This window comes from Rutidosis leptorrhynchoides, chromosome 2, assembly GCF_046630445.1.
Source record: "Rutidosis leptorrhynchoides isolate AG116_Rl617_1_P2 chromosome 2, CSIRO_AGI_Rlap_v1, whole genome shotgun sequence".
Taxonomy (NCBI): Eukaryota; Viridiplantae; Streptophyta; class Magnoliopsida; order Asterales; family Asteraceae; genus Rutidosis; species Rutidosis leptorrhynchoides.
Genome location: NC_092334.1, coordinates 445928822 through 445947263, shown reverse-complemented (window position 1 = coordinate 445947263; position 18442 = coordinate 445928822). Strand labels below are relative to the sequence as shown.

The window sequence follows — 18442 nt, the reverse complement described above, 5'->3', positions numbered from 1 at the left end:
TTGAAACGTTGATGTTCATTCATTCATATGTTAAAATTAACATAAATAAACATAATTTATATAGAACCTAAGGTTATACATCTGAATGAGATGCTTCATCACTAAGGGTGCGTTTGATAAATTTGAATGATTAAGCACTGAATGATTCATAATCTGATTCAGATGTTCTGAATGAAAATAAGCTGTTTGATAATTATTTTGAATAATCAATGTGAATGAATTAAATCAGCTTGTTTTCGTTTAACATTAACAAAAAACTTCAATATACTTATTTGATAAGTGTTCTGGATACGATTTAAGAAGAATATTACATAAAATTTAGCCTCTTAATGGTTGAGAGAGTGTTTTATCTCTGAATGGTTCAGCACTGAATGCTGAACCATTCAGCACCATATGTCATTCAGATGTCAGAAACAAACGCATCGAATCCTGAATGGTTCAGCATTCAGTGCTGAACCATTCCATTAAGAGGTAAACAAACGCACCCTAAATGCAAAAGTGTAGTATCTAGCGCATGTTTGTTGGTAACATCCGAATAAAAAATGATGTTGAATGATGAAAAATTGTACGCTGAACCATTTTAAATTGAAATACTCTCTTGATTATTACTAATACCAATTGTGATTCAATCGAAATCACAAGTGATGACACATTTGGAATGACAAGGATGTCAAGTTGTCAACAGCTCTTTTTATTTTTTTCGAAAAACATATATCATAAAAGAAGTAGACCTTCATCAAAGTGGAAGGCTTCTAAGAAACATACAACAGGCAGTGGCGGAAGCAGGATTTTTTTTTCACCAGGAGCGAATTTTTTTTTTTTAAAAACGTAGCAATTTTTAAGGCAAAATATGAAGGTTTTTGGACAAAATATGGAGGTTTTTGAGCAAAATTTGAAGGTTTTAGGTCAAAATTTGAAAGTTTTTGGACAACATTTGAAGGTTTTAGGGCAAAATATGTAGGTTTTGGGGCAAAAAAAAAATCTACTGGGGGAAAAGTCGAAAAATCCGAAATTTTTATACTGAAAATTGCAAATCCACTGGGGGCGAGTGCCCCCCATTGCCCCTACATAAAACCGCCCCTGACAACAGGAACAGTTACCCACAAAGCTAAAATTAAATCAATAGCCTACACTAGATGATGACTACGATTAAGCCGAATAACATAGAATCCAAATACAACAACAACAACAACAACAACAACAACAATAATACCCAATCCCATATGAATAGGGTATGGGGGAGGTGGGATGTAGACAATCATTCCTCTATCCTAGAATAAAGAGAAATCATTTCTCCACCCGAGTTAAACACTCACAAGAGCGGAGAAAGTCCTTCCTCTCTCTATTCGACGGGTAAAGAGATTGCTTTCGAGGGGACCTCCGGCCATAAAAAAATGAGAAAAAAAACTAAAAAATAAATAGAAAAAAAGAAAAAAAAAAGCATGAAATAAATAGATAAATATATAAAAAATAGTAATAATAAATAAGAAAATAAAAAATAAAATAAAATAAAATAAACAGAGACGCCATGAAAATGGTAGAATCAAATTTTCATGGGTTTTACATCGTGCCTGGAGTTCAATTTAGGCTCTAAGCGGTAGCCAAATCGCCAATCAATCGACGCTTGCTAAGCCTCGCTTAATAGAACCGTGTATGAGAGGAAGAAAAAAAAACTAATAGTAAGAGTATATATATATATATATATATATATATATATATATATATATATATATATATATATATATATATATATAAGGGAAAAAGAAGACGTACCTTAGACAGTAAGGCGAAGCTCCGGACAAAACGAGAGATGCTACAACTAAAAAACAAAAAACATATATGACCGCAAACAAGCAACCCTAAACAGAATAAGACATACAAATCTAGAAACACGGACCAGCAAACATACATACAAACATACTTACAAACATACATACATACATACAAACATACATACATACATACAAACATACAAGAAAACGTACGTAACCAAACAAAAAACATGAAAACCTGAAACGTACCCACGAGCATACATACAACCATATAATAATAGACCCACAAACGCATACAAACATACATACAGAAACCAACGTAACAAGCCCGCATATACAACAAACGCAAAAAAAAAAAAACACTAAATATAAATAAATGAGAGTACCTAATACAGCTGTGGCGGGCTCAAGACAAATAGAGAAATGCCACACTAAAAGAAAAAAGAATAAAGGAAAGGAAAAAGAATAAAGAAAAAGAAAAAGAAAAAGAAAAAGAAAAGAGAATAAAAAGAAATAAAAATGACCACATACCAACAACCCCAGAAACACACCTAACCAAACATAGCTACAAAACATAAACCTACATACATACATCCATACAACCACACATGCATTCATACATACATACATACATAAAACCGTAACTAAAAAAAAATATATATATACAAACATGAAACATACATGCGTACATAAATACATACACACATATACGCATACATTCATACTCACTAACATACCTACAACCCTAAACATACAAAATATAGGAACAGATATAAGCATACTTACAAAGGCATACATACTTCCATACAAAACATACATACAAACAGTCAAAAACATACACCAAACAAACATAAAAGCACGGAAAAACAACCATAAACATACATACCCAAAACATCCCAACCTAAACATGCAAGCATCCAGACCCGAAACCCTAAACATGCAAGCATCTTTACCTGAAACCTTAAACATGCGAACATATATACATAAACCTCCATACATACGCAAACATTTCAGCACACACAAACATACCCAAACCAAGACGGGGTCCTGGTTAAATGCAAAGCGCGAGAATATACAATACAAGAAAATACATACGTACACAACATTCATACGAACATCACTATAAAAGAAGACACATACACACATTCACCCATGCCCACAAAACCACAAGCACCCCTACCCGCATAGATCCTACTCGTCTATTTTAATTCTAGCCCTCCACGCGTTCCTATCAGAAGTCATGTCCTCGGTCAGTAAAAGCTCATTCAAGTCGAGCTTTATCCTATCCTCCCACCTACGTGTGGGTCTACCCCTTCTCCTTACACCGTCAACTGTAATGCTTCGACTCTCCTAACAGGAGCAGTAAGGGGTCGCCTCCTCACATGCCCAAACCATCGAAGTCGTTCTTCTCTTAGCTTGTCGACGATGCTTCTAACTTTCAGGTTCTCCCTAAAAACACTATTTGGAATCATATCCAACATCGTCTTACCGCATGTCCACCTAAGCATCCTCATCTCTGCCACCTCCATCCTTCTCTCTTGCGCCTTCGTCATTGGCCAACACTCTGATCCGTATAGCATGGCAGGTCTAATTGCTACCTTGAAAAATTTCCCTTTCAGCTTTAGGGGGATCTTCCTGTCGTATAAGACTCCTGTCGCCGCTCTCCACTTCACCCACCCTACTTTAATACGGTGAGACACGTCTTCATCTATCCTCCCCGATTTGTGGAGCATTGAGCCTAGGTACCTAAAAGAGGTTTTTGGATGCAAGACCTGTTCTCCAATGCAGATGTTCACTCCATCATCTTGTTCATCATTGTTTCTATCAAAATCACATCTAAGATATTCCGTCTTTTGTCTACTAATTTGTAGACCGTTACCTTCTAAGGCCATCCTCCATTGCTCTAGTCTTCTATTAAGTTCCTCCTTAGATTCAGAAATAAGCACAATATCACCTGCAAAAATTAAGCACCAAGGGATACTCTCTTGTATCCCTCGAGAAAGCTCATCAAGAATCAAAGCGAAAAGAAAAGGGCTAAGGGCCGAACCCTGATGCAGGCCAACTTCTATTGGGAAAACTTCGGTATTTCCCACCGGCGTTCGGACGCAAGACTTCGCCCCTTCGTACATATCCTTAATAGCACTAATGAATCTACTCGGAATACTTCTATCTCTAAGGGTCTTCCAAATCAAATTTCGTGGGACGCAATCGTAGGCCTTTTCCAGGTCTATGAAAACCATCTCAAGGTTCTTTTGCTTTTCTCTATACTTTTCCATAAGGTTCCTAATAACATAGAATCCAAATACTTGCCTTTAAAAAACAAAGAATCCACATATTGAGATCTCATACGTAGAATTGATGATTATAGCAAAGCTTGAACGTGGTAGCCCATAAAAAGACTTTCAACTTGATATTTCGAACAGTTTGAGCCCAACAAGTAATTTTACAGTTGAAGACCAAATCGTTTCTAGCGAGTCAAATTACCCAAAGAGTAGCCGAACCGATCAACCTCCAAAATTTGTTGCCTTTAAGTCCCATACCAAAGGACCAATCTTATGTAAATCGAACGTGTGCCTGGAGTAACCCATCGAATGTTCTACCATTTATAGAGGGCCGACCAAATGTTAAACGACCACAGCAATAGAAAATATTCAGTTGATTCTCCTACACTTGAACACCAAACACATAAGAACAAATGTTCGTGACCCAAAATATGCCTATGCCTGAGAACCCCCCAAACATCTATGCTGTTTTTGATCACTAACCAATGAAACAATGAAATCTTGGACGACACTATATTACTCCTTAACATTTTGACCCATTGCGGCGGATGATTAATACCCGGATTCATTATGATGTGGACCAAATCATGGACTGTGTACTGTCCATTGTTAACAGCAGTCCAGACCACCTGATCTTCGAGCGTTTCCTTCTACCTGACATTGGACAAAAGTGTTGAGAGCTCGTTACATTTCCAAGCATCATACTCGAGCAGAGGAAGATTAAGATGAAAGTCCCAGCCTTAATGCTCCACATCATCAAAGGAAAACGAAATTTGTTCACATAAGCATCTTTTTAATTTTATTTGACCGTCATATAAGGAAGTCATTATCGCCGCCCCTTCTTTGTACTTCTTTGAATGCGTGAAAACTGTCTTTATTGACGAAGTAATGACAAGCACATCTTAAGTGATTTGCAGTGAACGAAAGATATTTGTCGAGACAAATTTTGACAATTTACTAAATTAATAATAACATCGTCACAATTTTTTAAGAAGTACTCTTCAGCTTATAATAATACTCTCTCCGTCCCATTTCAAATGTCCACTTACTTTTTGCACACAGTTTTAGAAAATTTCACTAACTTCATTCTCCACCAATCAGAAATCTTCCCTCTCCACAATAACATCTTCTAATTGGTTGAAACATAAAGTGGACACTTGAAATGGAACATCTTAAAATAGAAATGTGGACACTTCTGGTGGGACGAAAGGAGTAGTACACAAACACAAAAAACACAGTTTAAGAAATTTCAATTACATTGTATGTGTAGGATTAATGTGCAAGGTACAACATATAACTATATGGCCAACCTCATTTGAGCCTTCGGGGTCACACACATATACACCGAGACGTCAAATAAAATATATATGATGTATATATATTACTCAAGTAACAAAATAGTAAATCGAAATTAATTCATTTACTATTCATGTGAATAGTAAATGAAATGAAATTAATTAATTTACTATTCACATGAAAGTGACATGATAGAAATTATTAATTATAAGTTTCATAAACTACCCCTAAAGTATTTGAGAAATACGACTTTTTAAAATATAGCATTGTATTTGAAAATGATCTTGATTTCTTTTGATTTGCTTTTTGCTATCAAACAAACGAATCTTGATTTCTTTTGATTTACTTTATGCTACCAAACAAATGGGATATATTATATATTCATATATGTGTATCATATTACGAAGTAATTTTTGAATCATTCTAATGCTTTCGATGAACTAAAAGGAAAAACACATATTACATATTTTGGGTTCATAATATTAATCAAAGGTTGATTGATTATTACTTGGGTTTGGACTAGCATCCATTGACGTTGTTTGAAGTGTAGTGTGGACTATCCAAAGAGACGGTCATATTTTTGATCGTAGGTTTCTCTCCTTCAATCAGTTTCTTCAAGAAAGGTATATCGTTTACTCATCTTATGATTTATATTCTTGACAATTATTATGGTGTAACTGGATTTTTGGGATCGTTAATCATGTGCATGTTTCATTAAATAAGTGAAAATTTAATCTTGTTAAATTTTGTTCATAAAATAATAAAAGATTATTATTTTAACTATCCGCTGCGTTAATCTGTTTTGGTAAAAGTACACACGATTTTCCAACAGTGGTATCCGAGCCGCTTTTACACCATCTTAATTGTCGCGTGATTTTCTTTAAATTTAGCTTTGTGGTGAATTGGTAAAAGTCGAAACCTTTTTGGTTTTTAAAGTCAACGCGGTTGATTTAGACTTAACCTCATGACGCACAAATATGATTGAAAGAATATCACTATTTTAAATTGTAGATTTAATTGTTATGGCTTGAATATTTATTATAATTGTTGATTGTTATATTCCATGGTTATACACATGCATTGTAACCATGGACAAGCCATATATAGGTTTTAATAATGTAGTTATTAAAATTGTGATTGCATACATAGCCCGTAATGCCCCGACCTATGTGATTGTTGTGATTGTTGATTACGGTAATATTATATCATGTTGATTATTTATTTTATTAGAAAGGCCATTTTGAAGCCAAAGTTGTATTGTATTTATTTTTCATTTTCATAGTATTGTATTTCAGTTTATTTTAATTTGTAAAAGTACTAGTTTAGTTGTATTTTCAAATTTAAATAAATGTAACAAGATGAAAATTGAAGATAAAGATGCAACACGAAGTTTGACTTAGAAGATGGCGAACAGGTCAAGTTGACAACGATGGCGTTTGTCAAGTTTTTACTTGATTCTTGAATTAAGTGGGAGCTACGATATTACCCTTAGTTTGACCTCTTGATCCCATGTCGGCTCATGGGATTAAGCATAGGATTTTTTGGGCTAGGCTATGTGTGTGTGATGCATGGTTGTGTTTTATTTTACGCATTTATATTTAATGGTTGATTATAATATATGCTAAATGTTTTTGATGAAAACATTAAATAAAACCGGTAACGAGTTTCAAATATTAAAATTGATGATTTTAAAAGGTTAAATTCTAACGAGTTTAAAGTTAAATAATTTTGAGACTCAAATTATATATATATGTTTTTTGATGAAAACATTAACTAAAACTCTAAACGAGTTTCAAAGATTAAAATTGATGATTTTAAAATAAGTTAAACTCTAACGAGTTTAATGATAAATGATTTTGAAAGTCAAATAAAATATATGGACGACATCTTTTAAAACTGTTTTAAAACGATACACGTTTGTGTATTTGTTATTTTTATATCCTATAAATTAAATAACAAATTAGATCACAAACATAATCGACATATACAATTGGTTAAAATGTTTTTTTAACTAGTAGTGTAGCGAATCTTGTGTGCATGCATTATTCGTTGACACAAACTTTTTACAAAATACCCGTCAAATTTAAGTCATGCCATCCAATGAGCTTGCAAACACTCCTCGTTATTTTTCTGATCTAGTGAGACTAGGCTGAATTATAGCCACGAAGTGGATTTTTCGATCTAGTGAGACTAGCGTGAATTTCCACTGTTTTCAAATTGGACGACTTAATCGTATTCACGGTGAGACCTGAGTTCGAGGCAAGGATGAGACAAACATGTTAGTAGATAGTAGTGGTTTGTTGAACTACACATATCTCAAGGTCTCATAAAGATCTAAGAGTTGCACTTGTAATGCAATTGGTACCCGTTACCTACCAATAGACTCCATAACTGCTAGCTGATCAACAGATGTGGCTATGGAACCTCTATGTGGATCTTAGGCTTTCGTAAATTAATTGTTTTTTTTATAATATTATAAAAACTTGGGTAGTTAATTTATTAAAGCTCAATATCGAAAATACTAAATTGAATCTTATATCTATTGTAGATGTCAAATAATCAAGACGTAAACCAAAACACACTTCCTTCTTTGTTGGAGAAGGATAAACTCAATGTTCAAACTTCCTAGACTGACACTGCAACCTGAGAATTGTTCTCAAGCATACATGGAAGTTGAACAAAATTTAGAACCCTTATTCATACTTCCTGTTGTGGCAGTTGCTGCTGCTCAGCAAAATTTCTATCGGATGTTGTTCAATGATCAGGAAGAAATATGATTGAAGGGTGAAAAAGAATAAGCCGAATATTTTGTGGAAGGAAAATGACAAATCATTTGCTAGGAAAAATATTCCACCTTCCAAGAAGGAAAGCCCAACAAAAGACGCCGAATGTTTCCATTGTGGAAAGGTTGGCAATTGGAGAAGGAAGTTGTCCTATCTTCCAATCTGAGCTGAGAAAAGGCAACGCTGGTGAGACTAGCAAATCAGGTATATTCCATAAATAGTTATATACTTCTTCTAGTGATTCCTATATCTTTGTTAACTGGTTGTGGCCTTCACACCTGTAACAATATGAAGGGAATGAGAAGAAGTAATAGACTAAAGAAAGGCACACTGGATTTGCAAGTAGGCAAGGGGGATCAAGCTTTTGTTAAAGCTATTGGTACCTCTGAACTTACTTCTCTAAGTGGTCTTATTGTTTTGTTGGAACAATAGCATTATGCTCTCAATACTGCGAGCGACATAGTTTGAAAGATGCTAGTTTTGAACTTGCATTTACACACTTAGATATTTCAGTTTCTAAGGATAATATATTTATCTTAATACTTATCCACGTGATGGTATTTTTGAAATTGATATGCATAGTGTAATTTCAAATGAGAATTCTGTGTATACCTACATCGCCAAAGTCTTCAAGCAAGACTTGAATAAGACCTATCTATGACATTGTCATATGAGTCATATAAACAAACAATGCATTTCAAAACTCCAGTCTAATGGACTTTTGGAATCAATTGGCTCTGAGTCATTTGATGTATGCGAGTCATGTTTATGTGAAAAGATGACAAATGCTTCTTTCTCCGATTTAGGTAAAAGAGCTAAAGATCTTTTAGGACTAATACATACTGTTGTATGTAGCCCTTTAAGAACAATGTATAGATTTAGTTAATTTTACTTCATTACATTTACTGATGAGTATAGTAGCTATGATTATGTTCACTTGCTGAAACATAAACATACAACTATTTTACCATTCAAAAGTATTCCAAAATGAAGTAGATAATCAGCTTGGAAAGACCATTAAAGCACTTCGCTCCGATGGAGTAAGTGAGTTTATGAGTCAAGAGTTTTTGGACCACCTAAAGAATTGTGGGATTGTCTCATGGTTCACTCTACCTTACACACCACAACACGATGGTGTGTCTGAGTAAGAGGAATCAACTTTACTTGATATAGTTTGATTTATGATGAGTCTGATTTCTCTACTACCGTCTTTTAGGGATATGTATGAGAGTCTGCTGCAGGCATACTCAATGTGATTCCAACTATGAAGGTGGAAAAGACACCATATGAGTTATGGCATGGGAAGAATCCCAAGTTGTCTTATCTCAAATTCTGGGGTTGTGAAGCGTATGTGAAGCATGACACTTCAAACAAATTAGTACCCAGAACTATCCAATGTTACTTTGTACGATACATAAAGGAAACAACAGGTTACTACTTTTACTACCAAGCTGAAGACAACGTGTTTTCTGCTCGGTCTGCTGAATTCCTAGAAAGAGATCTTCTCTTACAAGAAGTCAGTGGGAGTAAAGTAGATCTTGAAGAAATTCAAGTACTTTAAAGTAACATACCTTCAATAAGCACTAGCAATCCACACGTTGAAACTGAGCACACTGTTGGTAAGCCAGAACGTGTTACACCTGCACTTTATAGATCTAGTAGAGCTCATCGGCTTATGAGGTTTAATTATCTGATTAATTCAGATAAACCTCAACTAAGGGATTATGATGAACCCTCTAGCTGTGTGAGGCCATATCAGATTCTGAATCTGAAAATGACTAGATTCTATGAATATAGATATGCAGTCCATGAAGGATAATCAAGTATGAGACTTGATTGATCTTCTACCCAATTGTAAGACAATGAGGTAAAAATGGGTCTTCAAAGGAAGACTGATATGGACGGTAATGTAAACACTTTTAAAGCTCTATTGGTGACAAAAGGTTATGATGAAAGTTTTTCACCAGTCGTGAGCCCTAAAACAATTAGGATACTTATTGCCATGGTTACTTTTCATGATAATAAAATATGGCTAATGGATGTCAAAACCGCTTTCCTAAATGGCGACCTAAGCGAGGACGTATATATGGTTCAGCCGGAAGGGTTTATGAATCCTAAGCATCCTAATAAAGTATGCAAGCTTCTAAAATCCATTTATGGATAAAAGCAAGCATCCAGGAGCTAGAATCTTAAGTTTAATGAGAAAATCAATTCTCAAAACCAAGATAAGCTCTGAGTTTACATTAGAGCTAGTGGGAGCAGAGTAGTCTTCTTGATCTTATATGTTGATGACATATTACTTATTAGAAATAACATTCCAACTTGCAAGATGTCAAGTCTTGGCTTGGAAAATGTATTTCCATAAAGGATCTTGATGAAGCTACTTATATTATTAGAATGAGGATCTATACAATAGATCCAATTGGCTTATTGGTTTGAATCAAAGTACATACATTATCTTGCAGAGATTTAGCATGCAAAACTCCAAGCATGGAGCTTTGCCAATGCAAAAGGGCATAACCTTGAGAAAGTCTCAAAAGTCCTATCACAGTAGATGAGATGAGACAAATGAAATGTATCACATATGCTTCGGCTATATGATCCATTATGTATGCCATGATATGTACTATACTCGATGTTTCGTTAGTTTTGAGTTTGACGAGTCATTGTCAACATAATCCGGGTGAAGTACATTGGATTGTTGTTAAGAATATTCTTTAGTATTTGCATAGTACTAATGATATGTTCTTGGTTTACGGTGGTTTGGAAAAAGAGTTAAGTATTAAGTTTTATACTTATTCTAGTTTCCAAACTGATCAAGATGATTCTCGATCCAGTCACGTTGTTTCTTTGTCATGATGGGCAAGACATTTGATTGGAAGAGCTCTAGGCAGAGCACTATTGAACAATCTACAACAAAAACAGAATACATTGTTGACTGAGAAGCTACTCAGAAAGCTGTCTGTGTAAGGAAGTTCGTTGTTATACTCAGAGTAGTACACAACATTTAATCTTCTATAATATGTACTGTGATAGTTCGAGTGTTAATATACTTTTGAAAGAATCACATGTATATAAAAGTATCCGGCACATTCTTCAAAAGTTTGACTACATTCATTAAGTCATTAAGAGGAATGATATTAGTATTCTTAAAGGTTCATACAAATGATAATGTGGCTGACCCGTTCACGAAGCCCATGATGCACAACAAGCATGATGATCATGCTAGTAATATTGGACTTCGTTATGCTGCTGATCTTTTTCATTTGTAATTTAATATTTGGATATTTTTGGAACATTAAGCAGTTTTATATTAATGAACTGACATACTTAATATGGTCGTTTTCATTTATATCACTGTGTTCTATATTAGCATGTTTAATCCATGAATAATTGTTGATTATTCAAAATCTCCATAATCGGTCATGTTATGGGAATAACATGAATTAAGATTAATGTGAAATTTTGGTTATATTCATTGATGATGAATAGTTAACTTGTTGAGACCAAAATTCATATGTATTCATTGATGATGAATATTGGAATGACCCAACCATGAGATGTCACTACATGGATCGTAGTCAGTAGTGAATCTTTTAGTGATTATGTCTTTGTGTCCTTAGACTTGAGATGCACGCCCGTCTTGATGAGTGTAGCATTGTATTTTGATATGGTTAAACGCTGTCCTGAATAAGGCTGTTATAAAGGCCATTATTGGGTATAATGTAAAGCTCGTGATAGACACGTGTATGCAATATAGGATTTGTTCCTCTAAAATGTTTGGAGTTAGATACTTTTTGAGCTCCTCGATGAATGAATAAGATATTTGTGTGGCCGCACCCAGATGTAATTAAGATGATACTTAATTAATTTGGTGATCTAATTCAGTTCTAAGATCGATAAATAAAATTGTTAAACAAATGAGAATGATCGATGATCCATATCTCAAGTTTAACTAAAGTATCTGAAACAAAAGGACGAATGACATTTAACACTTACCATAAACAGTTTCGAGAAACTATCCTCACGTGAATTTGGGGACAATGACGTGTTGCTAGACGCTTATCATTGTTTGTATAGTTACTTGGTGTTGTGCCATGCACAAGTGGGAGTCTGTAGGATTAATGTGCAAGGTACAACATATAACTATATGGCCAACCTCATTTGAGCCTTCGGGGTCACACACATATACACCGAGACGTCAAATAAAATATATATATGATGTATATATATTACTCAAGTAACAAAATAGTAAATCGAAATTAATTCATTTACTATTCATGTAAATAGTAAATGAAATGAAATTAATTAATTTACTATTCACATGAAAGTGACATGATAGAAATTATTAATTATAAGTTTCATAAACTACCCCTAAAGTATTTGAGAAATACGACTTTTTAAAATATAGCATTGTATTTGAAAATGATCTTGATTTCTTTTGATTTGCTTTTTGCTATCAAACAAACGAATCTTGATTTCTTTTGATTTACTTTATGCTACCAAACAAATGGGATATATTATATATTCATATATGTGTATCATATTACGAAGTAATTTTTGAATCATTCTAATGCTTTCGATGAACTAAAAGGAAAAACACATATTACATATTTTGGGTTCATAATATTAATCAAAGGTTGATTGATTATTACTTGGGTTTGGACTAGCATCCATTGACGTTGTTTGAAGTGTAGTGTGGACTATCCAAAGAGACGGTCATATTTTTGATCGTAGGTTTCTCTCCTTCAATCAGTTTCTTCAAGAAAGGTATATCGTTTACTCATCTTATGATTTATATTCTTGACAATTATTATGGTGTAACTGGATTTTTGGGATCGTTAATCATGTGCATGTTTCATTAAATAAGTGAAAATTTAATCTTGTTAAATTTTGTTCATAAAATAATAAAAGATTATTATTTTAACTATCCGCTGCGTTAATCTGTTTTGGTAAAAGTACACACGATTTTCCAACAGTATGGAGTAATTCTTTTTCCCCCTACAGTTTACTAATTATTTTTACCTAATTTTTTGTCTTATAGGCAAAAATTAAGAGTATAAACCTTATTATTTTTATATATTTATAAAAGTAGACTATTAATATGAAGTCCAAAATAGAATTAGAATTAGAATTAGAATTAGAATTATATATAAAAGTAGATTATTAATTTGAAGTTCAAAATAGAATTATACTCTATCAATATGCTAGGGAGGAAGTATATGTTATGAATAATAGGAATCAAAGGTTTTTTTCAGTCTTATTAGAAGGTGCTGAGTTGAGTTGTCAGTTGAATCTTTGGAATTGGTCTCCATGTTTCTGTTGACGTTGTATTATCTAATAATAACTTGTTTGGGTGGTAAATGATGAGTATATTTTACTTTCTATTTTATATTTTTAAAATTTTAAATGGCAGAGAATTAGAGTGACGTCAGTCCCGATCCCAAAAGTGTCGGCATCTTGTGTTCCCCAAATAAATTCTGAAGTGATAGATCATGTACAATGACCAATTGCCATGTATGCAAGTTAACTTATCCCTTTTCACTCTTACATTTATATCCAAATCAAATCAAATCAATTAAATATCAATATCAATTCAAGTGTGGTTGAATTCTTTTCACTTGTTCCTGCATCAACATCTTAGATTCGAATTGTAAGAAATTAGCGATCTAATGGGGATAATGAGCACCGATGATGAAAGAGCTGTTGCAGTGATCATGGTTGGTGGTCCTACTAAAGGTACTTGTTATGTTAATTGCGTCAATTACTATTATATAATCACTTCATGATCATTTATAGTAAGATAGTTTGTTGCTCGATTTCAATTCGCTAGATCTCATTCCACTAATGTAGCTGATTTGTTTTTATGAATATGGATATGTATATGGATATAGATATACATCCAAACTCTTAATATAACTGATCAAAACTCACAATTTGAATCATACAAATCAATAAGTTGATAAATTTTATCTCATTTCAAGTGTTTGATGATATTCTCGAGCATTGAATTGAAAACTTCACAAGTTTTTTTTATCTTGTGTATCATGTACAGATACAGATACATATTTGTTCATGTTGTTCTTGTTATGTTACCTATATGCAATTTATAAGAGCAATCCGTTCAGATTTTCCAAATTACGATTAATCCCGGATTACTCATTTTTAAGAGCAATCCGTTCCGATTTATCAAAATCCGTTTAGTTGATTGGTCAACGTCGATTGATGGGTCAAAATCGAATTTGATAATCAAAGTCGGTCAAAGTTGGTCAGCATTTTAACATGAATTTAAACAGAACTTTACAGTTTTTGAACAAAATGAACAATTTTAGACAATTATGTTAAAGTTTATGTTTATGTTTTTTTTTTATGTATTTACACATATAATTTTTGAAATTTAATAGATAAATTTATAAATTACAATCTGATTAATCCCCGATTAATCCCCGAATTGCCGATTACTCCTTTTGAAGTCCCGACCGATTAATCCCTGAATAGCGAATTTTGCAACCTTGCCTTTTTCTTTCAACAAGTTTACCAGTGCTAAATACAACTGTATCGTTTTGAGTTTGATATGGAATTTGTTTGTGAAAAGTAGATAAAGTTATTCTACTTTTTATATGTAATTTATATTAATATTAATATTAATTGGAATCAGTGATTCTTTTTTAATCTTATTTTATTATTTTTATATAGATTCAATAGAATAGATTCATGTTGAACATAATGATTGTTGTTTTCAGGAACTCGTTTTAGGCCGTTGTCACTGAATATTCCAAAGCCACTTTTTCCCCTGGCAGGACAGCCAATGGTTCATCATCCAATCTTTGCCTGTAAAAAGGTAATCTATTTGTTCACATCCTCAAATGCATCGTAGTGTGCTGCATTTTGTTGTACAAAACTGTAAACTAGAATCATGATTCGTTCTGTCATAGATACCAAACTTGGCACAAATCTATCTAGTTGGTTTCTACGAAGAGCGTGAGTTTGCGTTATATGTATCTTCAATTTCCAATGAACTCAAAGTCCCTGTAAGGTAAAATTCTATATTCTTTTTCATCTTAGATTCTTAAGCCTTTGAGTTGAAGTTGATCTGAAATTTCCATTTTGTCATTATGTCTTGCTTTTGTTTAATCTCTTAAATAGATACTTGAAAGAGGACAAACCACATGGGTCTGCTGGTGGACTATACAATTTCCGAGATCTTATCATGGAAGATAGCCCGGTTTTTTCCTTCACCCATACTTGTCCCTTATCATTTGAAATTGTCCTAAGTTTTTATAAAGAATCTTAATGTGTGTGTGTGTGTTTTTTTAACATGACAGTCGCACATCTTCTTATTGAACTGTGATGTCTGCTGTAGTTTCCCGTTAACCGAGATGCTTGGTACACTTCTATTATTGACTCGTTAAGTGCTGATATGAAACTGAATGTATGAAACTATAAATGACTTGTGCTCATATACACTTTATATAATCATAGATGCTCATAAAAGATATGGTGGGATGGGAACAATCCTTGTAATTAAGGTTTGTATAGTTTACTAATAAATTAATAGCATATTGAAACTCAAAGTCGGGGACTTTTTTTTCTTACTTGGAATTTGTGGTGTAGGTTTCTCCTGAATCTGCAGACCAATTTGGGGAACTGGTTGCTGATCCAAACACCAACGAGTTGTTGCATTATACAGAAAAACCTGAAACTTTTGTATGTAATTAAGTAAATTCAACCACTTTGCAGTTAATGTTATTAAGTCATTACTTGCATTATCATATGTAGTTACTCTTTTGGTCTCTAATATTGTATCTGATCTTTACAGGTTAGTGACCGAATAAACTGTGGTGTTTATGTATTTACACCCGAGATATTTAACGCCATTCAGGGTGTTTCCTCACAGCGAAAAGACAGAGGTTAGTTATAATATATCACTACTGCAATAAATTTTATTTTTTTCGTTGTTACATAGCGCTTAACTAGATCCTGATAATTTATTTTGTTGCTGTCATAAGCTGCCTGTTTAGAGCCAGTAACTATAACTCATTAACGATCCATATTCGAGCATTTCTCCTATATCGGTCATGCACTCATTCCATTAAATGTACACGACATGTTTGTAAGTTTGTTACATGTTTTTAGAAATCTAATGAATAATATAGGAGTATCGCTTAAGTGACACTCCATAAACTGATTAAATCCAATCTAATAAACTTTTTACTAGATTCTGTATAGAAGCAACTTCTTTAATCAATCCTGAAAACTATATACGGCGTTTAGGTGACATTTCTTTCACCAATGTGGTATCATGCAAACTTTGATATGTTTGTTGTATTCCCATGCAGCTAACCTAAGACGTCAATCCAGCTTCGAAGCCCTACAATCAGCAACAAGGTACTAATTAATGAATCGGGATCAGAAGTTTGTTGACGTTATATTATTATTATTTTTTTTTTATTATATTCACTTTTTTACTATTTTGTCCTGATAAATTTACATCTTACAGGAGTTTTCCTGCAGAATTTGTAAGATTGGACCAAGATATATTATCACCCTTTGCAGGAAAGAAACAGTTGTACACGTATGAAACTATGGATTTTTGGGAACAAATAAAAACACCTGGGTAAGCAACTATCATAACTTGTCTATCTCTATTCTTTTATTTCACCCTTTATCAAGCCAGTTCATTATAATACGATTTATACATTGTTTACCGTTTATGCAGAATGTCGTTGAAATGCTCTGGCTTGTACCTTTCCCTGTTTCGGCACACATCACCCCATCTTTTGACTGAAGGGGATGGCACAAAGAGTGCTGCCATTATCGGTGATGTTTATATTCATCCGTCAGCAAAAGTTCATCCAACTGCAAAAGTATGTGGGCCTCTTCTTTACTGATTTGTTTTCAGTATAGGTGGCAAAATGGGCAGGGCAGGTGTCTTGATAAAGGGTCAAATAGATAACCTTTTGTTACATCTGGGATGGGTTTGATCAAGATAACTTTTTTCCCAATTTTTTTTTTCTTCATAATATATCAAATATAATGATATACAGTAGGATGTTTATGCACACAAAATACTCTTGATACGACTTTTGACACTACTAAAATTGCCAATCTGGTTTTTAAGTTTGTTAATTTCGTTTGATCATGTAAATTCTTATGAGGCACGTACCACCTACAAATTGCATTCGAGTAAGCATGTATATTATAAACCATTGTGGATGCTACTAAAATATTCATATCATGCAATGTGTTTGGGTGTCTAATTTGATCAACTTCATTCCATATTGATCCATAATTTTGCACAGATTGGTCCAAATGTTTCTGTATCTGCTAATGCTCGTATAGGAGCTGGTGTGCGGCTGATCAATTGTATCATTCTTGACGACGTTGAAATCAAGGTATAACAGTTCATCACTGGCCATTGGTTTTTTGAGGATCAAATATGTCATTTAACATTATTATTTGTGTAAATATAGGAAAATGCAGTCGTTATTAATTCAATTGTTGGCTGGAAATGTTCACTTGGGCGGTGGTCACGTGTCCAGGCTGAAGGAGATCACAATGCAAAGCTTGGAGTAACAATTCTTGGTACAAATCATGTTTTAATCTAGTCAAAGCTTTGACTAAAAAAAACTTCAAATTTTTTGATTACTAAGACATTCATTGTTTAATGTTCTAATATCAGGTGAATCTGTTAATGTTGAAGATGAAGTAGTGGTAATCAATTGCATTGTTCTTCCTAACAAGACACTTAATGTTAGCGTTCAACAAGAGATTATCTTATAAAAAAATAAAAAATAAGATGATGGCCAAATCGTAATTGTGTAAGTCCTCTCGTTATTTAATTTTTTATATCAACTTTAAACGAATAATGTTACCCTGTTCAACTTCTTCTTCCCAATTGGACAATATATAAGGTGGTAGTAAAGCATAATGAAGTTTGTAGGGAATTTGTATTCTTTTTATACTATGCAGGCTTGAACATACACCTGAGTATTTGTATTATTTTGTGAATCTTGTGTAATGAACTCCGATTTCGAGACTTTTTTTTTTTTTTTTTTTTTTAAATCAATTTAAGTATAATATTTTGAACTTAAACCTAAATGTAAAACTGGCTAATCAGTTTATTGGTCTTGTGATTAATAACATAGTTGATTACTTGCCCATTTTCTATTGATGATCACATACTCAACCTTCGAGTAAACAACTAAAGAACGTGCACTGATTATTTTTTAACTGTTCTAACTATCATCCAAATCAAAAAGCATCTTGCTACTTTGTACATTATTAACACTTGTATAAAGAACATCAA

At 33.3% G+C, this 18442-nt stretch overlaps 1 protein-coding gene across 1 annotated transcript; it reads left to right on the top strand.

Moving 5' to 3' along the window:
* The first annotated feature begins 13660 nt into the window (after nucleotides 1–13660).
* On the top strand, nucleotides 13661–18165 carry LOC139892457 (uncharacterized). Its single transcript, XM_071875553.1, has 14 exons — nucleotides 13661–13872; nucleotides 14877–14974; nucleotides 15069–15169; nucleotides 15280–15358; nucleotides 15459–15519; nucleotides 15616–15662; nucleotides 15748–15840; nucleotides 15953–16043; nucleotides 16473–16521; nucleotides 16634–16750; nucleotides 16853–17000; nucleotides 17436–17528; nucleotides 17607–17718; nucleotides 17816–18165. Exons 1-14 carry the CDS (start codon nucleotides 13806–13808, stop codon nucleotides 17914–17916), a joined length of 1257 nt encoding a protein of 418 aa, XP_071731654.1. The 5' UTR covers nucleotides 13661–13805; the 3' UTR covers nucleotides 17917–18165.
* The last annotated feature ends 277 nt before the right edge of the window (nucleotides 18166–18442 follow it).

Coding starts and splice junctions, on each gene's coding strand:
- LOC139892457 (XM_071875553.1), top strand. CDS start 13,806: ATGGGGATAATGAGCACCGATGATGAAAGAGCTGTTGCAGTGATCATG. Junction 13,873..14,876: donor GGTTGGTGGTCCTACTAAAG/GTACTTGTTATG, acceptor TGTTGTTTTCAG/GAACTCGTTTTAGGCCGTTG. Junction 15,663..15,747: donor GAACAATCCTTGTAATTAAG/GTTTGTATAGTT, acceptor TTTGTGGTGTAG/GTTTCTCCTGAATCTGCAGA.